The 24074-nt window shown below is 40.2% G+C and overlaps 3 protein-coding genes across 12 annotated transcripts in view; 1 reads left to right on the top strand and 2 right to left on the bottom strand.

Annotated features, from left to right (window-relative positions):
* LOC135461847 (uncharacterized) overlaps positions 1–8235 on the top strand; it is a 36555-nt gene extending 28320 nt beyond the window's left edge. For all 4 annotated transcript variants that reach the window (XM_064739098.1, XM_064739097.1, XM_064739096.1 and 1 more), the window contains 5 exons: positions 461–569; positions 3026–3144; positions 3629–3772; positions 4858–4983; positions 6194–8235. In XM_064739098.1, the coding sequence (XP_064595168.1) occupies positions 461–569; positions 3026–3144; positions 3629–3772; positions 4858–4983; positions 6194–6933 (1238 nt within the window). In that variant the 3' untranslated portion in view covers positions 6934–8235. The remainder of the gene's footprint in view (positions 1–460; positions 570–3025; positions 3145–3628; positions 3773–4857; positions 4984–6193) is intronic.
* Positions 8236–8243: 8 nt separating this feature from the next.
* LOC135461848 (complement C1q-like protein 4) lies at positions 8244–10212 on the bottom strand. 2 transcript variants are annotated; one of them, XM_064739099.1, is made up of 3 exons: positions 10127–10212; positions 9441–9557; positions 8244–9021 (listed from the first exon to the last, which is right to left on the bottom strand). In XM_064739099.1, the coding sequence occupies exons 2-3, from the start codon at positions 9523–9525 to the stop codon at positions 8627–8629; spliced, it is 480 nt and encodes a 159-aa protein (XP_064595169.1). In that variant the 5' UTR covers positions 9526–9557; positions 10127–10212; the 3' UTR covers positions 8244–8626. The 2 variants fall into 2 exon arrangements, with proteins under 2 accessions (XP_064595169.1, XP_064595170.1); XM_064739100.1 differs by lacking the exon at positions 10127–10212 and adding an exon at positions 9926–9944.
* A 7341-nt stretch (positions 10213–17553) lies between these two features.
* Positions 17554–23904, bottom strand: LOC135477232 (heterogeneous nuclear ribonucleoprotein A2 homolog 2-like). 6 transcript variants are annotated; one of them, XM_064757408.1, is made up of 11 exons: positions 23745–23904; positions 23181–23353; positions 22438–22558; positions 22045–22255; positions 21701–21844; positions 21339–21407; positions 20924–21058; positions 20681–20809; positions 20213–20307; positions 18529–20010; positions 17554–18049 (listed from the first exon to the last, which is right to left on the bottom strand). In XM_064757408.1, exons 1-9 carry the CDS (start codon positions 23835–23837, stop codon positions 20234–20236), a joined length of 1149 nt encoding a protein of 382 aa, XP_064613478.1. In that variant the 5' UTR covers positions 23838–23904; the 3' UTR covers positions 17554–18049; positions 18529–20010; positions 20213–20233. The 6 variants fall into 6 exon arrangements, with proteins under 6 accessions (XP_064613478.1, XP_064613487.1, XP_064613504.1 ...); XM_064757417.1 differs by having other exon boundaries at positions 18529–20006; XM_064757434.1 differs by having other exon boundaries at positions 20693–20809.
* Positions 23905–24074: the final 170 nt, after the last annotated feature.

Raw genomic sequence — 24074 nt, 5'->3', positions numbered from 1 at the left:
ACTATTCCTTGCATCCTTCGATTCTATTAACAGACAGAGGTGAATGGTTTTTAAGTTTTATATTCTGTGGTCACTCACTTGTGTTTATTTGTATCTGAGTTGTAGAATAGGGGAATGATTTATAACAGTGAACATCCTCAATACCTCTCTTTAATGCACACGCACTGCCAAACCACTTGGTTTGATTGTTGCTTTGTATTGTTATTTCTAGTATTATGTTAGAACAGAGATTTTAAGATGATATATAATAACCTATACTAAAGTAAACTTATGTGAAGCACATTAAATTTTTACAATGCCTACGGTGCTGCTGTGGACAGTTAACTTTTTTTTCTGTGAAATTGTATGAACACATTTTACACATACATTGCCTGTGGGGTATTTTTTTTTCATACTTTGAGATCTTTGTTTTTCTGTTTGTATCAAATGGTTACTGACTTGTGTTTATTTTGCATCCCAGGCTTTAATAAAGAGGATACAAGGTCTCAGGAAGAAATTGTTCGTGAAAAGATCCTCCAGGTTCTGGAATCTGCGTATCCCAATATCCTGGTCGTTGAGGATATAATTAGGTAAGTGACCATATTGAACTGACAGAATTGAAATGATGCATCTTGGTGAGGATATACTTAGGTGAGTTACCATAACCAACTGACAGAATTGAAATGATGCATCTTGGTGAGGATATACTTAGGTTAGTTACCTTAACCAACTGACAGAATTGAAATGATGCATCTTGGTGAGGATATAATTAGGTTAGTTACCATAACCAACTGACAGAATTGAAATGATGCCTCTTTGTGAGGATTTACTTAGGTTAGTTACCTTAACCAACTGACAGAATTGAAATGATGCATCTTTGTGAGGATATACTTAGGTTAATTACCATAACCAACTGACAGAATTGAAATGATGCATCTTGGTGAGGATTTACTTAGGTTAATTACCAAAACCAACTGACAGAATTGAAATGATGCATCTTGGTGAGGATATACTTAGGTTAATTACCATAACCAATTGACCGAATTGAAATGATGCATCTTGGTGAGGATATAATTAGGTTAATTACCATAACCAACTGACAGAATTGAAATGATGCATCTTGGTGAGGATATACTTAGGTTAGTTACCTTAACCAACTGACAGAATTGAAATGATGCATCTTGGTGAGGATATACTTAGGTTAATTACCATAACCAACTGACAGAATTGAAATGATGCATCTTGGTGAGGATATAATTAGGTTAATTACCATAACCAACTGACAGAATTGAAATGATGCATCTTTGTGAGGATTTACTTAGGTAAGTGACCATATTGAACTTACAGAATTGAAATGATGCATCTTGGTGAGGATATACTTAGGTTAATTACCATAACCAACTGACAGAATTGAAATGATGCATCTTGGTGAGGATTTACTTAGGTAAGTGACCATATTGAACTGACAGAATTGAAATGATGCATCTTGGTGAGGATATACTTAGGTTAGTTACCTTAACCAACTGACAGAATTGAAATGATGCATCTTTGTGAGGATATACTTAGGTTAATTACCATAACCAACTAACAGAATTGAAATGATGCATCTTGGTGAGGATATACTTAGGTTAATTACCAAAACCAACTGACAGAATTGAAATGATGCATCTTGGTGAGGATATAATTAGGTTAATTACCATAACCAACTGACAGAATTGAAATGATGCATCTTGGTGAGGATATACTTAGGTTAATTACCAAAACCAACTGACAGAATTGAAATGATGCATCTTGGTGAGGATATAATTAGGTTAATTACCATAACCAACTGACAGAATTGAAATGATGTATCTTTGTGAGGATTTACTTAGGTAAGTGACCATATTGAACTTACAGAATTGAAATGATGCATCTTGGTGAGGATATACTTAGGTTAATTACCATAACCAACTGACAGAATTGAAATGATGCATCTTGGTGAGGATTTACTTAGGTAAGTGACCATATTGAACTGACAGAATTGAAATGATGCATCTTGGTGAGGATATACTTAGGTTAATTACCATAACCAACTGACAGAATTGAAATGATGCATCTTGGTGAGGATATACTTAGGTTAGTTACCTTAACCAACTGACAGAATTGAAATGATGCATCTTGGTGAGGATATACTTAGGTTAATTACCATAACCAACTGACAGAATTGAAATGATGCATCTTGGTGAGGATATACTTAGGTTAGTTACCTTAACCAACTGACAGAATTCAAACTGATCATCTCAGTTAGAATTTAATTATGTAAGTCACTGTGACCCACTGACAGAATTCAAATGGTAGGTATAATTGAAGATTTAATTAAGTACCCATAACTGACAAAATTCACACTACATATGTGTGAGGATAGAAAGAAGTAAGCAATTCACAATAACCAAATGACAGAAATCGAATTATGCATCTCAGTGAAGATTTAAATATTGAAGTCAACCACAAACCGATAGAATTCAAACCTCATACACTTGTATATCAGTGAGGGTTCACAGTTGAGTTACAGACAGAATTCAAAGTGCACATCTCATTAAGGATTTAATATTAAAGGTAAATGACTGTAACTGTGTGACGTAGCCATTCTGTAATCTTTGATTGCAAGTTGTTTGTTCCATTTGTTTGATTTGTGTACAACCTGGCACAAAGACACATGGATATCTTTATCCCAAGTAAAACAAATCTCCTCGAAGAGAAAGTGTGGACAAGCCTTGATTTTAACTTTCTGTTATACCTCATTAGGCAGAAGCTTGTGTGATGTGGAGAACATCTCTCTCCACAATTAGCAAGGGTCGATTTTAAGGAGATTTTCTGACAAATGAATAAGGGAATTTTGTTCCCAAATAAGCATGTTATTGGAGATACTATTCTAGTATTTACAAATAATCTGATGCTTTTATTGCTCGTGTAGATTGAATGTTTTGTACATTGATCCATTTCAGTGGAGGAAGAACATGTATGCAATGTGGTCAGATTGTTCAGTTGTTGTTCACCATGTTTTCAGAATCATTAACGCTCCAGAGGCCTTGGTGTATCAACTACTGCGAGAGTTACAGGATGCACAGCTTGTTCAAGAAATGGAAAATGGCGGCTTCGTCAGACACGTACTTGATGAGCAAACAGGTAACAGTGTTAATGACTGTGCCTTGCATGACAGATTCTTTTGAGAAAACATGGAGTCCAGAAAAGTTTATAGAATTTTAGTGGGAATTAAATTGCAGAGTAGCCACCAGAGCAAGGCCAAGTGTCTGAACAAATGATAAAACTGCCAACTACATTTCTGTCAATTGGATTAAGAGATGAAGAACTGAACTGGATTTGAACATATTGATTATTCAGATTCAGACCTGATCATAATTACTATGCTTAAATTATGCATACAAATTAATGTTTTGAGTGAACTAGTTATTTTGAAAAATGCACCCCTTACAATACGACTGTTGTTGTAACAATGTTGTAATGAGGGTGAAGTGCAGCAACATTTGTATGTTTACTGACATAATTTGTCAGATGGGTTACTTAGTAAAAGTGAGGTAGAGATTTCCAGAAAAGCGTTCTTTTACTTGACCTTACTTTATATGTATCTAACATTTGTGTTTCTCCTCAGAGGTGCAAATGGTTAAACAGATGCCCACAATTGCTGCCAATCAGCAGCCCACAGTGGCCATCATCTCGGCCATGTACTATGAGAAGTTAGCCGTGGATGCCATGATGGAGAATAAAACCTCCTACATGCGATTCAAGATGGAGGGTAAGACTTTTGTGTGAACTTACATGTGATTCTTACATTCTTACGTGTGAACCGGGTTCTCATCTCTGTGAACTGGGTTTTTGTCTGTGTGAACTGGGTTCTTCTATGTGTGACCCATGACCATCCACAGGCTGCTGAAGACCTTCCCACATACAGCCAGAGTGGATGCCAACATAAGATGGACTCACAGTTACCTCATCGGTGAGAGGTTCTTGGGTCATTGCACCAAGCTGGCTCAAAGGCCCCAACAAAGTTAATAAAACCAAGATCAAAGCATTCACAACAGCTTGGAATCGTTTTGTCATTATTAGGGCTATTTATGATTCATAGTACAGAATTGAAAGAACATCGGTTTTCACTGAAATAATCCAATAATTTTACGATACCCTTCTGATGGGAGTAGGATTCACAAGATGATGTATCATGAAAGATGATGTGATCGAATTCTGGTGTCAATCCATGGAAACAGCGATCAAGAATTTTCAAGTGACACAATCACTCCTCACTGTGCCCAGTGGACTTCTTGATAACTGTGTCAGTCTAGAGAAAATGCAGCTGGAAATGCTGGAACTCTTGTTTAAAATATGCTACAAAGGTTAAAATACCCTGCTTGTTAGGGTACTACAGTGCTGTTTGTTAGCAATTCTATTGGCAGGGAAGTCCGGCCGTATGTGGGAAGGTCTGTCAGCAACCTGGGGATGCTCATGGGTTTCCCCAGGCTCTGCCAGGTTTCCTCCCACCATAAGTCTGGTTGCCGTTGTATGAGTAAAATATTCTTGTGTACGACATATTAAAAACAACAATCGAATAAATATTGGCAGGGCTCTTAAGCTGATGATAGTTATCTCCCTTACAACAAGCAAAGAAGTCGTTCGTGGGAAGGCCTGGTCTCCTCCCACCATAATGGTGGCTTTCATCATAATACACTGTAAATGAAGTGTTCAGTACAGCCTAAAACAACAATCAGATAAATCAAATATTTTAGCAGATTTGAGACAGAACCATTGTGTATTGGTTATGAAATAGAATGTGCACCTAATGATAATCTCAAAGTTAAGTAAACGTTTTATCTTTGTCTCTTGTAGGTGAATCTAACGTGTACACAATTGGTTATATTGGAGAACATAAAGTTGTTTCCACGAAGCTGCCAGCCGTAGGATTCCATCGTGCAGCTCAGATTGCCACTGGTAACACCACAACCAGGTTGTTGGGTAAGTGTCAGTCTCGATCTGTTAGGTGGAACACACATAGGGTTTTTGAGGGTCCTACTGAACGAAAACAGTCTCTCCTGAAAACTCACCAGGAATGTTGCAGTGCATGATAGTTTCTTCTCAGTCTTTATATTTCTGATTCATAGCTGCAATTTGTAATACATAGATTACTTCCCTTTACATGGATTATCCCCTCTTGACGGTAGGTATCAGTTCAATCCTATCTCAATCCTATCCAGTACTATAAGCATTTGGAAATTCTGGTGTGATGGAATTTAAATGACCACAGTGATCAACTGTGATCAACAGCATGCCTAATGTGGAGGGGTGGGGTCACAATATCATAATAATAAAATTGTTTTGGGTCATAAAAAGATAAGAATGGAGCATGATAAACTGGTAAATAAAAGCCTGTATTTCATGTTATTGACATTGATAACATTTCATTCGTGTATAATTAGTTGTGACCTGACACAAAGTTTTTTCCTAAGTTCAAAATGATTCCAGAAGAATGTCTTACCTTTGTGGATTAATCAACAGCTTGATTTCATCCTTATGAATATTCATGGACGGATTTCTCACTCATCACTTTTAACTCTGACTGTGTCATGTGTAACTTGGCTCTTGGAAGATTGGACATTGCAAGCTATGAAATCCCAGAGCAGGAAGTTGAATCTAAAATGCAGGTGTCACAGCTCCTGTATCTAACGAGCGCCATATTTAAGTATGTGTACACTGTATGCAGACCAGTAACTTTGCATGCCTTTTGTGCAAGAGAATCATGAGGCCTTTCAAAGGTCACGATTTCCTCCATTTTCGGGCTGGTATGCGTAATCTGTTTTCCCTCAAAAACATGATACTCTAATCCTTCAACCTTTTTGAACACTTTCCCAATCAATATTTTGAAGAAATTTGAGAAAACAATTGAGTGTAGTCAACTGATTTGCACAGTTTTATGAAGCTTGGGTCTTTAGTGACACAAAATATACACATATTATTTTTTTTATAATGATTGTATGCATAAATTCCGCTGAAAAAGTGCTTGAGAGGTTGAAAAGGTTTCCAGTAATTACTATTCAACAACAGTTTTATTTAGGATGGCATTTACTCCAGCTTTGCATCATAGCAAGGCTACACTGTACATTTTAAGATATATGTATGCTGGAAGCTATAGGATAACATTTCAATAACAGGTTCTGCCTTCTTGTAGGTACATTCCAGAATGTAGAGCATGTGTTCCTGGTGGGTGTGGCTGGAGGTGTACCCCACTACACTGACTATTACAAGCATGTGCGTCTCGGCGATGTTGTGTTGTCAAAGGTGGACCCGGATAACAAACTGTACTACTTCTGCAACAAGGTCACTCAGGATAAGGCAGGTAACCCTCACTTCATCAACAAGTCGTGGTCGCCCCGAGACCCCATCCTCCAGCAGGTGGCCTCTCGGTTACAGGAGATGAATTACCACAACCCTGACTTTGCCCCTTGGGAGAGGTACATGGCTGAAGGGGAGCAACTCCTGGCCGGTCAGCAAGTGAGCTTCAGCCGGCCAGAACCCAACACTGACCGCCTCTACATGGACATAGGTGACCAGAACATCATAGAGGTGCAGCACCCAATGCCACCAGATGGCGTCATGCCCAACAAACCAGGTGTGCCCGCTTTTCACTTTGGTACAATAGGCTCTGGCCGACCTGTGGTCAAATCTCACAGTCTGAGATTGGACTTTGCCGCCAGATACGACGTACGCGCGTTCGACACAGCGTTTGATCAAGTACTGGACTCCATTGAGGGCAATAGGAAGGACAGTTATATGATCGTCCGTGGGATTGCTGACTATGTAGATGGGGACAAGCACAAAGAATGGCAGCCGTATGCAGCCCTGGCAGCTGCTGCCTACACCAAGACAATGATAAAGGCCTTGTCCAATCCTCAGATGGATGATTACTGAGCCTCCGCGGCTGGGCCTCTGGGCCTCTGTGAACACTGTGTATTATCTCATCTTTCATCAGGCTTATCTCATTCCCATTACATGATACCTGACCCCTAACTCTCTGAGGGTCAGACAAAGTCTTCTTGTCCAAGCTTCATGAATGCAAACAATGGAAAAGTGCCAGAAACTTGCAGAGCTGCTCTCACGTTAGTAAGTTTTGGTTACAGTATCACTCAACAATCAGCAGTTTCTTATACATCTTTCATTAATCAGTTATTATTTAATGTATATTCTTAATCAATATCTGTTTCAAAAAAAAATTCTTGCCCAGATATAAAGGATTAACATTTAATACGACGAGATTAATCTATGCAGTTTTTGCCTGCACAACCCTGAAGCAAATATTAAAAATGGAATAGGATTATAGCTTGCAAGGCACATGTATAGTACTGCTATCCATGATTTTGTACACATTTCAAGGTGGTTTTCTTTGAATTTGTAAATTGATTCATTTGGAATTTATTTGTAAGGCTATATAGAGTGGATTTATTGACTTGTAAATGATCACAGTTGTATGTGTACTTTTTAAGATGTAATTTCATTTCCATAACTGTGTTCCTTCTGACATTGATGGATGTAACACAATCCCTGAATGGCTAAGGATCATTGTCTCATCCAACCACAGCTTGCCTTCTGTCAGCAACGTGTAATCTTGAATATATATATATGTTAGACGTGATAACAGCTATTCCAAAACACCAACAAAGCCTTCAACTATTGGTTATGAGAACATTGTTCTGTTTCAGTTTTATTACAACTTTGTTGTAGATGTTCAGGTTTTGTTCTGTACAATGTTCATGTTGTGAGGCCATAGTGCATTTTTTGAGAAGTTTATAATAAAAGTTTTTACATAATTTGAATGTATATATCAATTATATACAAATAATAATGGTATACTGTGTGTGCTGTTGAGGACATTGCGTTACATTTTATATAGTTTAAATAGTTAGTGATTCTGACCGGCTGTGTGAAGAACTACATTCCACATTGACGCTTTGTTTTCTGCATTTGTACAATATGTATCTAGATGTACAGGATGTTCCAAGCAGCTCATTTGTCCCTTAGTATGAAAACATCTTTATCCCAACCACGGATACGCATTTTGATGAAATGAGATAAAAGGTTGAATACTAACTAGAGGGCAGAGCTGGGGCTTCTGTGTATAGATCATTACTTATTTCCTGTAGTTCTGATAACAATTGTTTGTCTGCTTTAACATTTTCAACATCTGCTGGAATAAAAAAAAAAGGACAAGCAATCTTAACTTCACTATTGCTGTCAAGCGTTTTTATTTTCTAAAAGCATGGTTTTTATTGAACATACAGAATACAATACAGAATCTACACTGTGTTGTGGACTGCTGGCAGGTTAGGAAGCAGTCTGGCATTTCTCTATGCTTGTCTTCCAGTTCGGTTTGTAAGAAAACACCAGTGGTTCAAGTGCTACAACGTTTGGGTATGAATATATTTTCAATGATGCCGTAATTGACAGGAAGTGTTGCTCACTTTTCAGCTGATATGGAGTTTTAATTCGTGAAATAGATTTCTGATCTTATGTATTACTCCCTGTCATTTTCATAGCTGAACTTTTAGTCCCATTGGAGTTGTCCTGTATTGACAGGTTGGTTGTTTTTCCTTCTCGTGGTCATTTATCAAGATGATGACAAAAGATAACCAGAGAAGGTTGTGTAGAGCTCGGTGTTGTCGCCGTAGAGTTCGTTCTGACCGTACACAAACTTCACCTGAACTGCGTCCCCGACACGCAACGACAACAGCACTGTGTTCCCGCCCATCGACCAGAACTCTCGAACCTTCGCGTAAGCCGTCACCATCAAGTCGTTGTTGTGGTAAATCCCCGCCAGGAAGCGTCTGTGTGTCCCTCCGGACAAGCCGTGCAAGTGAAAAGCGTAAACACCGTCTTGGGGACAGGTGAAAGTGCTTGTGAGTAGATCAAAGGCATTGCCCTCATTGACGAACTCTCGATCAAAGGTGATTACGGCCAAGCCATGCACTACCTGATTGGAAGATTTGCCCACGGAGAAGGCCACTGAAAGTCAAGCAGATTAATCCGTTTTAAGAGTTTATTTATTTATTAATTTGTTTGGTGTTTTACGCCTTACTCAAGAATATCTCACGTATATGGTGGCAGGAAACTAGACAGAGACTGGGGAAAACCACGATCATTAGCATTAGAGGAGAGGAATCCAGCATGAGCTTAACTTGAGCTCGTATTGACCAGGTGAGAGACTCCTGTCTCATTGCCCTGCGCTGTCAGGCTAACCACCACATTTTACGAGTTGCTGTAGGTGGACAAGCCAGAATAAGAAGTTTTCAGATTTTTAAAGTGATTTAAATCGTTAATTTTAAGGGGTTTTTCACAAAGGGTTGCACGACAGTTGATTCAAGCTACACACCATTTCAAAGTCGACAAGGTTTTTCATTCTAAGATTATCCCAAATCTATTACCTGTAGTTGCAGACGCTGTCAGGTAACATATTGGCGTCAAGGCTAAAAATGCCAGCACGGCAGGCAAGAGAAAGTAAGACCCCATTCTGCAGAATTTCACCACTCGAAATATTTGATCTGAAATAAAAAGTGATCAGTCCTGCAGAGCATAAATGGCAATTATTCAGGTTACTGTGGTGCATATTTTACATGTATATGTGCATACGTTTTGTAACCACACGTTTTTTGTTTTTTTTCTCTGGGTTTTGCACCATTTATGTACAAAGCTTCGAACGACTGGATAGGATATCACCTATGTAGTGAATTCAGAAATAGTTTCATAAGCAAATGATATGTGAAATGATTGACATGCACACAGGAGTTCGGGTGTTCTCTTGATTTTCTTGATCTCTGGTCTTGACTTAATCCTTGGGAGTTGGCAACTTGCATTGCCAATATAAAGCCTTTTCAATGAAAAAGATTTAAAACATTGAAATAAAACATACATGCATGTACGCCAACTTATTCCATCCATGCATAAACCCGACTGCATGCAGCCGTATATAAGCCAAACATTCTTGAGTATATGGCGCTGGAGGCTAATCAAATATATGAATACATGCACGTGATGTACATGTCAACATATACTCAAGGAGAAAAAAATTATGGTATTTTTTAAAGTTTAAACTAAATAATCGGTTACGTACGTGTTCCAACGACTGGCTTCTGCTCTGTATGGTGTATATGCACTGTGTATGGAAAAGAGACTCCCGTTTGTCGGTTGAGTGGTTTGTTCCGCTGTCCGGATGTCAGCATGGGCCTGCCTGTACTGTTCACAGTTTCTGCATGTTAAAAAGCGAGAAGCGCGAGAATATGTACATCTTCGATGATGTATATTATATATGTGAGTTCTTGAATCTTGATTAAGATTTGCACTAAATGAGTATCCCCATTTAAATCCAGAGCGGTGGAACGAAGTGTAAAATGTAGTTGTTATTCATATGTCCTGTATATTTATATATATATATATATATATATATATATATATATATATATATATATATATATATATATATAGCCTAGGGGCGAGGGAGCCATCATGAGTTCTGTAGGCTTATAGGTGTATATCATATCTTATATGTTTATGTTAATCTCTGGTCTATACCCCATTCTTCACAACATTACGATGTATATATAAGTAAATTATACCTTAATGAATTCACCAAATGGAGGAAGAAATTCGAAACTACCTCAGATAGTTTCTATGTTGGTGTTTTTTTTTCAAATACACCTGAATATAGTTGTTCCGCATATGTACAAAGCAGTATATAGGCCTAAGACCGGTATACCTGAAAGCGGGAAAAGTGTATTGTGTCAAAAGACACATAGTCTTCAAAACTCTACTACCTTATATACCCACAAGTGCAACAAGTATAGCGCCTACAAGAAGTCTGCTTTCCTACGATACCGCCCATCATTTGTCGCATTAACGGTTCAAGTTATCTGGGGCTTTGATTGTTCTGTGCATATTTAGCTCATATATCTAATTCCGTACAAGAATTAACGTCTGTACAAAATGAATCCGACATCAGTAGACCACACACCGTCATATCGTGGTATCAATGCACGGTGATCAAATACATGAACCTATATACGTCGAAAGAAACATTCGTACACACATCGCCAACCAAAATGGACCGCAACCATAATTGCATCGAAATAAATGTAATTCCCCAAACGTGATTCAAAATAACAAAAAACGAAGAAAGTATACACTCGTAATTAGAACGGAGTCATGTAGGTAAAGATAAGCAGTGGACGGTTTTCCATGCTAATGGCCAGATGTTAGACGGATGAATGAATGAATAAATGCTTGGGGTTTAACTTCGTACTTAACCTCCCGGTATGTACCGTTTGAACAGGTTATAATCTTTTTAATTAGGACCAGTAGGTAAATCTGGACAAAAATCCTTTCACAATTTTTCAGTCATATGACGACAAGGGGTCATTAGGTGATTTGTACATATACTTTGTCTTCTTGTGATAGGGCGAGTCCATGTCGCCTAAGTGCTGCCACCACTGAAGTATCATGTCGAAGACACCAGAGATTACACCCCACCCAATCACATCATACTGACACCGACCTGTCGTGTTTCCTTGAAATCAATATCTAAACTGTGTAGACCAGAGTAGAACCTACATGCATGCCTATCCTGATATGTAACCAATTTGAAGACAAAAATTATGAAGAAAGTTATCCAAAAATGAGTGTAACCAACGTTTCCAAATCCATTGGATAAAGATACCAAAACCCTTGAGGTCATTTAGCCTAAGTTTCCGCCACTGAAATTGTCAGATGCATGGAGCACATGCATGTTCACCAAGTCAGCCACATGGGAAATATGTAACCCATACGCAGATCTAAAAGCCCAAAACACCCATTATGCCAAGCCATGTAATGAACAACCCATCATATATTACCCCGTCATCTTAACAATGGCCAATCCAAACCATTCATCTACTCAGTTTAGTAATGAACAATTCAAACCACCCATTAACCCAGTCAAGATTTAACCCGGTTAATTTAACATGAACAATCCAAACCAAGATTCATTAACTCAGTCAACAATAATGAACAACCCAAACCATCCATTAACCCAGTCAGTTTAATAATGAACGACCCAAATCATGACTCATTAACTCAGTCAACAATAATGAACAACCCAAACCATCCATTAACCCAGTCAGTTTAATAATGAACGACCCAAATCATGACCCATTAACCCAGTCAACAATAACGAACAACCTAAACTATCCATTAACCCAGTCATGTACCTTTATGATGAACAAACCAAACTATATACCCATTAACCTTGGCCGATGTTATCAACTTAATGATGGGCAATTACCCACGCCATCTATTAACTCAGTCATCTCAATGATAGACAGCCCAGATCATTCAATAAATCCAGCCATCTCAATAATGATACGATATGCCTAAATCCAAATCGTCCACGAACACATCCGGTGTCATGCATGCCGTCCCTAGAACCAGCCATCTTCACGTTGATCAGCCCATTTACATATTTCTTTAATCCATATTCACCTACTCTGTAGTGCAGCACATTTCTATCTGTATCCGCCCACTCTGTAATGCACCACATTTCTATCTGTATCCACCCACTCTGTAATACACCACATTTCTATCTGTATCCACCCACTCTGTAATACACCACATTTCTATCTGTATCCATCCACTTTGTAGTGCACCACGTATCTATTTGTATCAACCCACTCTGTAGTGCACCACATTTCTATTTGTATCCACCGACTCTGTAATGCACCACATTTCTGTGTGTATACAGTCACTCTGTAATGGACCGCATTTCTATATGTATCCACTCACCCTATAATGCACAGTATTTCTGTTTGTATCCACCCACTCTGAAATGCACCACATTTCTATCCGTATCCAGACACTTTATAGTGCACCATATTTCCATTTGTATCCACCCACTCTGTAATGTACCACATTTCTATCTGTATCCAGCCACACCGTAGTGCACCACATTTCTATCTGTATTCAGCCACTTTGCAGTTTACCACATTTCTGTCCAGCCATCTGTAGTGCACCGTGTTTCTGTCTGTATCTAGCCATCTGTAATGCATCAATTTCTCTCCGCATCCACCCAGTGTGTAATGTGCCACATTTCTCTCCTTATCCAGCCACTGTGTAATGCGCCACATTTCTACCCATATTCAGCCACTCTGTAATGTATCACATTTCTCTCCGCGTCCACCCAGTGTGTAAAGCGCCCCATTTCTCTCCGTATCCAGCCACTGTGTAATGCGCCACATTTCTACCCGTATTCAGCCACTCTGTAATGTATCACATTTATCTCCGCGTCCATCCAGTGTGTAAAGCGCCACATTTCTCTCCTTATCCAGCCACTGTGTAATGCGCCACATTTCTACCCGTATTCAGCCACTCTGTAATGTATCACATTTCTCTCCGCGTCCACCCAGTGTGTAAATCGCCACATTTCTCTCCGTATCCAGCAACTCTGTAATGTATCACATTTCTCTCCGCGTCCACCCAGTGTGTAATGCGCCCCATTCCTCTCCGTATCAAGCCACTCTTTAATGCATCAATTTCTCTCCGCGTCCACCCAGTGTGTAATGCGCCCCATTTCTCTCTATATCCAGCCACTGTGTAATGCGCCCCATTCCTCTCCTTATCCAGCCACTGTGTAATGCGCCACATTTCTACCCGTATTCAGCCACTCTGTAATGTATCACATTTCTCTCCGCGTCCACCCAGTGTGTAAATCGCCACATTTCTCTCCGTATCCAGCAACTCTGTAATGTATCACATTTCTCTCCGCGTCCACCCAGTGTGTAATGCGCCCCATTCCTCTCCGTATCAAGCCACTCTTTAATGCATCAATTTCTCTCCGCGTCCACCCAGTGTGTAATGCGCCCCATTTCTCTCCATATCCAGCCACTGTGTAATGCGCCCCATTCCTCTCCTTATCCAGCCACTGTGTAATGTGCCACATTTCTACCCGTATTCAGCCACTCTGTAATGTATCACATTTCTCTCCGCGTCCACCCAGTGTGTAATGCGCCACATTTCTCTCCGTATCCAGCAACTCTGTAATGTATCACATTTCTCTCCGCGTCCACCCAGTGTGTAATGCGCCCCATTTCTCTCCGTATCAAGCCACTGTGTAAAGCGCCACATTTCTCTCCATATCCAGCCACTGTGTAATGCGCCACATTTCTCTCCGTATCCAGCCACTATGCAATGCGCCACATTTCTACCCGTATTCAGCCACTATGCAATGCGCCACATTTCTCTCCGTATCCAGCAACTCTGTAATGTATCACATTTCTCTCCGCGTCCACCCAGTGTGTAATGCGCCACATTTCTCTCCGTATCCAGCCACTGTGTAAGGCGCCACATTTCTCTCCGTATCCAGCCACTCTTTACTGCATCACATTTCTCTCCGCAATCAGCCACTGTATAATGCGCCACATTTCTACCCGTGTCCAACCACTGTGTAGTGCACCACATTTTCCTTACCTACATCCAATCACTCTACAGTGCACAGCATGTCTTTAACCCACACTCAGTCACTGGTGTTTTCTGTCCTATGCATGGGCTCGCCGTTATAAGTCGGATTTGCTGATCAGTTAGGCATTTTTATTGACTTATTCATTGTTGGGATCGTTCATCATAAATGTGTGATTGTTAACTGGGTAAGACGGTGCGTAACCCTTGCTCCAATGCAGTTTACCAGCATATTATTTCAATTCAAAAGAGAGGAATCCTTATTGCGTAAAACAACTTGATCTGGAACCAAGTTCGCTGATAAAGGATTCTTTAGCACTGATGAATCGGTCATCATTCCGGCAGGATAAACACGGCCATAACAAATCTTGATACGTATATGGTTCAGCTCCAAGAACTATAGCCAAAACCTTCAAAATTTACCTCGTCCACTCAGATCTAAACATGGCACCCAAGATTGGTAGCAGGCCTTTGTTGTACACTCAAAAATCAATCTGTTAATTTTTACAGAAAGTCTGTTGTCTGGGTGATAGAATGTATTTTGTTAATATAACAAACTATTGTGTCACATTCTACGGTTTGTCTGATAGAATCGTTCTATTGATATATAGAATGAATAGAATATGTGTTATATTTAACAGAATAATCTGCTGCAATAGCAGAATCCCTTCTAGCATTACCCAGACAACAAACTTTCTGTTCAGTTATGTAACATTATGTATTTAACGGTATATTTTGTTGAGAAACGTCTGGAAGACAATGCCATACTTCGACGTATAGATGCACCTGCTGTGAGCTCACTGCCCACCACCCCCAGCACGCGGTGTCTTAACTTCTCCCATAACGGGTAAGATCTATACAATCGCCAATCCAATCAGAAAGTCAACCTCGCATGCGCGCTTTATCTCTGCATGATTTCCTCCTCTCCCTCCCTCTCCTTGTACAATTTCTCGGACTAAGAGCAGGAAAAGAGAAAAAAAATCCAACACTTGCTATCTTGGATCCACCCAAATCACCCGACAATGATTGGCAAAGTTGTACAAATAGTTTCAATCACAATTGGTGGTGATCCGGATGTGGATCGGGTCCACGGACTTCCCTAATCGAATCTTTGTCACCTGACGTCTGTGAGCAAAAAGATGTATCTTCTGATTTTTATGAAACAATTGTGAAACCGGAATCACCTGCACGATATCACCGACAATTCAACATCCGAATATATTATAAACTGTAAATCTCACTCTAAAACATTAATCCGCCTAACATGAATTTCACGTCAATAAGACCAACAGCTAAAGCCACGTGAATACGGTTCGACTCGTCGGTTAAAAACCGGATCCATCGAATTCAATCCCCTCATTACACGATGCTATTTGTCGTAGGCTACAAAAACTATGAAACAGTGTCTTAGTTTTATTTTCATACTTTATTTCATACAATTTGCAGGATCTCAACGTCTTAACGTGCATGAGTTCCAGGGGACCTCTGTGGCCTTGTTGTTAGCGCGCTAGCGCAGCACAGTGACCCAGGAATTGTGCCTCTCTCATCAATGCTGTCCCTGTGAGCTTAAGTTCGGCTTATGTTGGCTTTCATCAGTTGTACGTTGGAAGGTCTACCCGTAACATGTGGATGGTCGCGGGTCTTCCACGCACTCCATCCTCCGCCATCGTACAAGCGAAATGTTCTGGAGTCCTGCGTTAAACACGAATTAAATAAATAAAACAACCCTTATAGAATTGCTTTCATCCTATTTCCGTTAACTAGTTGTTGAACTCCACAATCGTTTTACATGAACGCACCCTTCAGCTTTCACCCAAGATCGAGTTCACATCGACATCTACCACCACTACAGAGGTATACTCTCAATCCCTAGGTCGATTCGGTTTACGTTCGCTTTTCAACTTTATTTCGGTTGCATAACGATGCCACCCAACCAGATGCATTGGTAGTGCTGCCTTAATTCTTGGGATACCATGCATCCCCACAGTGTAAGTCATCATATACCAGCCAGTCCTTGATCTACCTCCTTATTAAGAGCGGCAACCCAAAAAAGCGACACTAAACTCGTGCATGACCAAACCTTGTACCCAAGCCTTTCGCTACAGCTTAACACGTCAAACATATCCTCTGTCCTCGGCAGTTTCATGAACACGACAGGTGTGACGAAGAGTTCTGAGTGTGTACATATGCGGTGCCTTTTTGTGGCATTGCGAGTCCATGCCGCCTAAGTACAGAATCATGCCAAAAACCCCCTCTCCCCCTCTGTCACATTATACGAACACCGGGCCAGCCAGTACTGATTCCTTCCTCAAACATCTTAGTTCTGAACACAAGCGAGGCTGCAGCAAGTGCAAGTCTGGAGATTGATTCCAGGTCTCCTGGTCATTAGGGTACTGAAGTGGACCATTTTGAAATTAAGTACGGCCTCCATAATTTTTCTGATGGTTTCCCGTTTCTAACCGGTCTCGCACAAGTGGAAGTAGTGCTGCCCCGGACACATTACATCTGATGAGCAGTCAGAGTTCTAAATGCTGGCGATATCTCATTGAAGCGCCCTGCACAAGAGGTCACCGACACCAATCCTACTATAGACACCCACCCCATACCATGGTTCATCGCCCACTTACTACAACACTAATCCTAGGCTCTTGTTTTACTAAGGTTTCAGGACATTCTGAATGTCGCATGTTAAATGAAGGGCAAAATTCATCGTCCTTGGTACCTTCCGTGGAGCAACCGCGTCGATGATACCAGTGCAACAAAAGACATGAGAGATACTACGATCACTTTGATGACGGGTCCAGATGTTGTGGATACATATTGTGCGATAGGACGGACACAGTAACAGGTTAACCCTACGAAGTTGCATGTTGTACTGAACCCAAATGAACTGACTAACTGCTCGAAGTGACAATAGGCCACTTTTAGTCCATGGAATAGATGTACATGTAGGATGCACACACGCGCACGCACGCACCCGCGCGCACACACACACACACACACGTACTAAACCACTTCAATACATCAACAATCTAAAAACTCCATGAAAATTTGTTTTGAAAACTCGTTTTATTATCACTTCACCTAGCGTTGTTCTAGTTATTGTGGTAATGAATGCGTTGAAGTAAGTGACCAGCAAAGACCAGCAAAACGTGTGCATCAGATGTATCTTGATAAATGCAGAGTACTGTTCACTGATATTACCAGTAGCTTAAAGCAATTCCTGCGTGTGAGTGTCTCACAAAACTTGTTAACACAGAATCCATTTTACACCATAGTCCTTCCCCTTTTCAGGTTACTGGCTGCCTCCAGCTTCTGCGATAAAGGGAGAGCACACTGTAATAAATCTCCTTCAGCAGGCTCCCAACACTCACAAGAAATGGGAGGTATGGTTTTCACGATCACATCAGTTTAATCCACATCTTGAAAACTGTGTGCAGTGTTACTGTGCCAACCACTTTGAGACTACGGACAGCCGCCATCTCGCGCTCTGGGAAGGACACCCGAAAAACCTGGCATTGGGGCAACGGGAGAGCTCAGTCACAGAGCCAGGCAACTGCACAAAAAGAAAACAGGCCATCAGCTAAGAAAGGTACTACGACCCAATACTAAGTTCTGCCTCAGCTCAATTCCATTAAAATGTATGAACACAGTATGAACAGCTTAAAAGTATAAAGAAAAGACACCATCAGATCTAACGTATGTATGTAAGCATGCTTCCATCCATTTAATACCACAAATTTATAAAGCATACCTTTTTTTTTTGATGTTGCAAAGTATCAAAGTCAAAGTGTGCTAGAAGACAGAATGATGGAAAGCACCACCACACCACTATCAATGTTAACCAAGCATATGCAACCCTGATGTACCTTACTGCAATGTCAGGTGAACCTTGTTTTGCCTTTTTGCATGACACATTAGAAGTGGAGCGACTTTTCCTGTTCTGACATTCCATATTCCATGGCCTCTTCAGATTCCAGTTACGAAATTCTTCCCATCTAAGGTTTTCTTACTTGTGCCCTGCAAATAACTTACCAAGGTGCTCCAGTCTCCCAATTTTAGAGTTGAAGGCACAGGTCTGGTTTTGAGATGTAACCATATCTGTAAATGAAAAAAAATTCAGCTTCTTCAAAATGCTCAATTTCTTTCGGCATTCAGCCAGATAAAAATTTGTTGACACTTCTTACCATCAAGTTACCATGAAAATACACTAACCTAATCCCCTTGCCATCAAGTTACCATGAAAATACACTAACCTAATCCCTTATTATCCATAGACTCAACGTCTGTTCAAAATATATTCATCACATATCACTGATAATTTTCTTTACCTTTAAGGCTACTTATCTTTATGAAACTTTCATAATAGAGAGGACTTACCTTCCCTTAACTTAATACATCAAGATCTGGCCTAAATGTGCTGTTCACTAGGCTCCAAACTCCTTTCCTTCTAACCGGTTTTACTTCTAGGTTGATAACCCTGCACTGCTCTGCTGGCTACATTGCTGTGTAAAGTCTCCTTTCACAGACTAGCTGCTGACACACCTATATACCTACCATCTTCACACCTGCTACTGGACTACATTTTAAAACAGCAACATTTTTGCTGGGACACAATTACCATAGTTTTATAAGACATTAGATTCTGCAACTGGAATTTTTTTTTTGGTTTCCTATGATCGTTTTGTGGTTTCTTTACTATGAAATCACATGTAAATAGGGAATAAGCACCCTGAACTACATATAAAAGACAATTTAGCAATACAAGTCTGACACCATTTTATATGTTAAAATTATTTATTAAACATAAAATGACAATGATTGTGTGAAGATCTGGACTGTTACTGCATAAAGTAGGAGCCTTTTATCCTTGGAAAAAAGCACTGGTTAACCTGGGCATCAACCTAGCTGCACACTTATCCTCACTAACTGGAGAACTTCCGATTCCTTGTGAGACCCACCCAGAATATTCATCCAGTGCCAGAAAAGAACGTAACGAGTCCGTAGATCCTAGTAGTCCATAGTATATGTACATATTACATATAACTATTTATTTGACAAAATGACAATGAGGATGTAATTAAAAGCACAAATGTAGTCACCAGACTACAGTATGAGAATGAGTCTTTAGTTAGGACTAAAAACCATGCCACATTAAGGCAAATGTCCATGACGGTGTTCCTAGGTTCACAGACAATGTATGAAATCTTCACTGTTTAAAAGTTGATGTTTGGAAAATGTCAATGGTCAGCTAGATTCCTGGCACTAATACTAGTGCTAAGCCTAGCCCTGGCACTATGCTGGAGTATTGCCTCACTGTCACTATACACACTTCCGCTGTTCTGGCTTAGCTTCAGCTAGGTCCAACCAGGTTCCTAGCTAACCTAAGTTAAGCTGCTGTCCTGGCTAACCTTGGAGTATGGCTGGTGGTTGGTTGGTATGGAAACGATTTTATCTAGTTTCCTGTCCTATTTAGCCCTGGCATCTTCTCTACCATAACCTCAACTTTTAAACTGCCTACACAAAAAACAAATCAAGGATTATAACAAGGAAAAGTCAATGCATTAAATGTTATTATTTAAGTACTGAAGTATTGCTGAAATTAGTTCTAAACTACAATACAGTGTCTGACTTTACGATTCATAATACACTTTTGCTCTCCGGCAAGACATTGGTTTCTTTACTGAATGCAGGTGCTGATTACACACTACTAACTTACCCGTGAAGATCTGACTGGGGTTCAGCGTCTGTAACCACCCCCTCCACCTCCATAACCACCTTGGTTCCCATAACCACCCTGGTTTCCATAGCCACCTGTAACAGGACAACATGTTGTACAAAACACTGGAGTTATTATACAGACACCTGCAATAGATGTTCTGGAACTGGACAAAATAACAACCAGTTCCCATACGAAATTTCAAAAAAAGCACTACCTGACCATGACTACAGTCAGTCTACAAGCACTATTCTACTTTTCTCAAGCTGTTTTGTCTCCGATGATTAAGGGCATTATAGTTTTCGCCAAAACAAAATTGGGGATAACTGCATCCATGTCAAGCAACGGGTGACTAGTTTATTCAATTGCTGTTCACGGAAAATGGATGCATGATCTGCAGCCATGAATTGGATCAAATCAATTTTAGCAATCCTATCAAGAGACAAGATAGCTTTACGAGACCCTCACCACCGTATGGACCTGATCCACGTTGTGAGTATCCTCCTTGGCCACCTTTCATAGCTCCACCTCCATAGCTGTCGCCATAATTGGATCCAAAGTTCTGGTTACCTTGACCCCAGTTCCCACCTCCGCCACCTGTAAAATGAGAAATTGCACTTCATGCAGTTAAATTACAACATTTCTACATGTGCATTTCTTTTTCTCTTTTCTCTCCAAATGTTGGAACTGAAGCTCCTCGACTGATCTTACCTTGGTTTCCATAGCCCCCACCGTAACCATCATTGTAACCGCCACCTTGGTTTCCCCAATTTCCACCTCCTTGGTTGCCATATCCTCCACCACCACCGAAGGGCCCACCTTGGTTTCCGTAACCACCATAGTTTCCTAGAAAAATAATCACGTTACTTCTTACAAGAGGGAACATTATCACGATTTCTCAAACTGTGAAAAACCGGTATATACAAAAACTTGACCTTTTTGTCTAAAATCACAATATCATTTCAAAGTATGAAATTTCTATCTTCAGCCAATTCACCTGCAGTCAACCTATTCTTCTTCATGGGTATTCAGTGTTACTTTTTTACTTTCTTCTTTAATAACCTGATAGAAATGTGTTCTAATGAATAATAAACTAAGCAGGTAATCAAAACAAATATATAGCTACCTCCTCGAAAGTTACCGCCACCTCCGAAGTTTCCACTGTTGTAATTTCCTCCACCTCCTCCAAAGTTACCTACAATAATCATTTCACACACAGTCAAGTTTACAGGAAAATCATTTAGGTGTAAAGGATTGTTGCATTTTCCAGGCACAAGCTATATTTAAGCCACTGCAGTAAGTAACTATTGGGGAAGGTTTACAAATATGATTAAGCCTTGTTTATTCAATTGGTATTAAACCTCACCTCGGAAAGTTTTAATTACAAAAATGTCATTGTCATTGCCACTGTCGTTGCTCACAAACTTTCGTACATGTGATCCACATGATATTAGTATTCAACAAACAGGTTACAGAAATTATATCTACCTCCTCCCCGTCCACCAAATCGTCCACCTCCTCCCATTCCACCTTGTCGACCCCCTCGGCCACCACCGTCTGTGTTCATTTCCTGTTTCGACAGTGCTTTTTTCACCTCCACTCTCCTGCCATTAATTTCCACGCGCTTCTTTACTGAAGGTAAAAGATAAAAAAGGAATCCAAATACAGATATTCATTTGAACTTCTTGAGCACAGGGCTTCCCTGGTTCACAGATGCACCTGAGTGTAATATAGGAACAAACCTTCCTAACTTCCTTACTCAAGATTCTACAAAAAACAAAAAAAAAAAAATTTAAGATGTACAGATAAATCAGGCGATGCTACACACTTACAATACATTTTGTCCACAGAGTCATAGTCTGCAAATGTCACAAAGCAGAATCCTCTCATTTTCCCAGTGTTCTTGTCCGTGATCATCTCTATCTGTTCAACTTTGCCATTTGCTTCACAAGCTTCCCGCACGTCCTCCTCTGTTGTGTCATCCTTCAGACCTCCCAAAAACATTTTCTTCACTGTAGCCTGGGCCTCATTTTTGTTAGCATCCTAAAACACAAAAGCAAATACACTTGTACAGACACCGACACCATAATTTCCAGGTTGGGCTGTTTTAGAGACAAGGTTGCTTCATGTCTTGGTTACTGTAGACTTCATGTTTCTCTACAAGGTAAGGTGCACTTCAACTTTACAGGATGACATAAAATCTCCGACTAAAATATTCAGCTCACCTCTCTGGGCATTGCCCTCTTTGACTCCACCTCTCTTCCATCTATTATGTGCGGCCTATTATCTTGTGCCTCATCAATCATGGAGGCGGATTGGTAGGTAACAAATCCAAAACCTCGTGACCTGAAAAAGCAATTACAAATATGCATTCAACTCCAGTTCTCACTTAGAACCTAAAGACTCCCACTCATTTTCCTATACTAGCCTAGCATCCTTGGAGTCTCAATGCTTACAAAATTAACATTGTTAATTTTGTACTCAATGAAGGTCCAGGCCGCCTGCCTTTGTAATCTTGCGCAAATAAATGACTCCAAGTCCGGCTTTCCGCACAGCCACCATGCATCTCAACGCGATTTAGAATGGATTTATTATAGCCATGAAGCCTTCCACGGTATATGCTCCTCAGCGAATGCCGCCATGTTGAGCGACTATTCGCATGTTTTGCTCCACAGTAAAGTAGTGGGAAGAAGACGATATGGTAGTGGTGCTGTGGGTACAAAGCAGTCTTTAGGTTGGTGTCTTATTTGGAGGAGATTTGTTCGATAACAAAATACTACTGGGGTGGACCTTCGCTTAGTGCGAAATTAACACTGTGACTCGCTGAGGCTGGGCCAGCATAAGAAAAGGAGTTGGGAGACTTTTGGGGCTAGCACTCACTCTGCTCGCTCACTATCTGATTATAGCTCAATACTCCTATAACCTTGCGTATATAAGGAAGGGAAAGTCACAATTTCTAGACTCTTACTTTCTGGAATCTGTATCCTTCATAACCACGCAGTCCACGACTTCGCCCCATTGCTCAAAGTGAGCCTTCAGTCCTTCTTCGGTCGTTTCATAGCTTAAACCACCAATGAAAAGTTTTCTGAACTGTTCAGCTTCAGGGTCCAACACTTCATCGTCTCGTCGCCTTCTCTTGAACTGTAACAATTATTTGTATACAACATATCAAAACCTCGGCACACTCTTCATCATCTACCTCCCATGATTACTTAAACCATTCACATGTGATCTACTTACAAAACCTGAATCGCCTGGGACCTTGGTGACAAAGAAACCAACGGTAAACTGAACAGTTTCACACTAAAGTAACCCATATTTAATTTTTCAATTTTGAGATCATCATTTAAAACTGAAGTATACGACGATTTGTATAATAAAACACGACTACAACCCAAACAGTATGGTACATTCAAATTCGTATGGCCATGCCGTTTTAGGTCTACAGACCAAAGATGGCGGCTAACAAAAAAATACAAATGGACCCGTTAACAAGTTCTCGGGACTGCTGGAGAATTACGCCATTTCTTACCCCACCATCCTGATCATCATATCCTCCGCCACCAAATCCACCACCACCACCTCCATAACCACCGCCGCCATATCTTCCTCCTCCAAAAGGCATGGTGTAACACAACCTATTATCCACAAACGGATCGCAAGTCAATGACGAACTGGAGGCGGCGTGACCCAATTTATGAAGAATGACGCGCAAGGCATGATGGGAAAATTTGTCAAGACCATAAATTATTATTGTCTTTCTTTGTTGAACAATTTATCTTTGTACTGATGTCTGTGTTTTTGCCAGAAATTTGATTGTATAATTAATGGAATACTAAGTAATTAGTAATTTTGAAAAGAC

Source organism: Liolophura sinensis, chromosome 1, assembly GCF_032854445.1.
Source record: "Liolophura sinensis isolate JHLJ2023 chromosome 1, CUHK_Ljap_v2, whole genome shotgun sequence".
In the NCBI taxonomy this organism is placed as follows: domain Eukaryota; kingdom Metazoa; phylum Mollusca; class Polyplacophora; order Chitonida; family Chitonidae; genus Liolophura; species Liolophura sinensis.
Note: the sequence above shows the minus strand (reverse complement) of the source record. Positions and strands in the feature narration are given on the sequence as shown.

What these genes read in the sequence shown, in the direction of transcription:
- LOC135461848 (XM_064739099.1), bottom strand. Translation starts at nt 9,525, where the DNA reads ATGGGGTCTTACTTTCTCTTGCCTGCCGTGCTGGCATTTTTAGCCTTG. An exon ending in GACAGCGTCTGCAACTACAG is followed by an intron (nt 9,022 to 9,440) that starts GTAATAGATTTG and finishes CTTGACTTTCAG; the next exon opens with TGGCCTTCTCCGTGGGCAAA.
- LOC135477232 (XM_064757408.1), bottom strand. Translation starts at nt 23,837, where the DNA reads ATGCCTTTTGGAGGAGGAAGATATGGCGGCGGTGGTTATGGAGGTGGT. An exon ending in ATTTGGTGGACGGGGAGGAG is followed by an intron (nt 21,408 to 21,700) that starts GTAGATATAATT and finishes TGATTATTGTAG; the next exon opens with GTAACTTTGGAGGAGGTGGA. An exon ending in TGGGGGCTATGGAAACCAAG is followed by an intron (nt 20,810 to 20,923) that starts GTAAGATCAGTC and finishes CTCATTTTACAG; the next exon opens with GTGGCGGAGGTGGGAACTGG.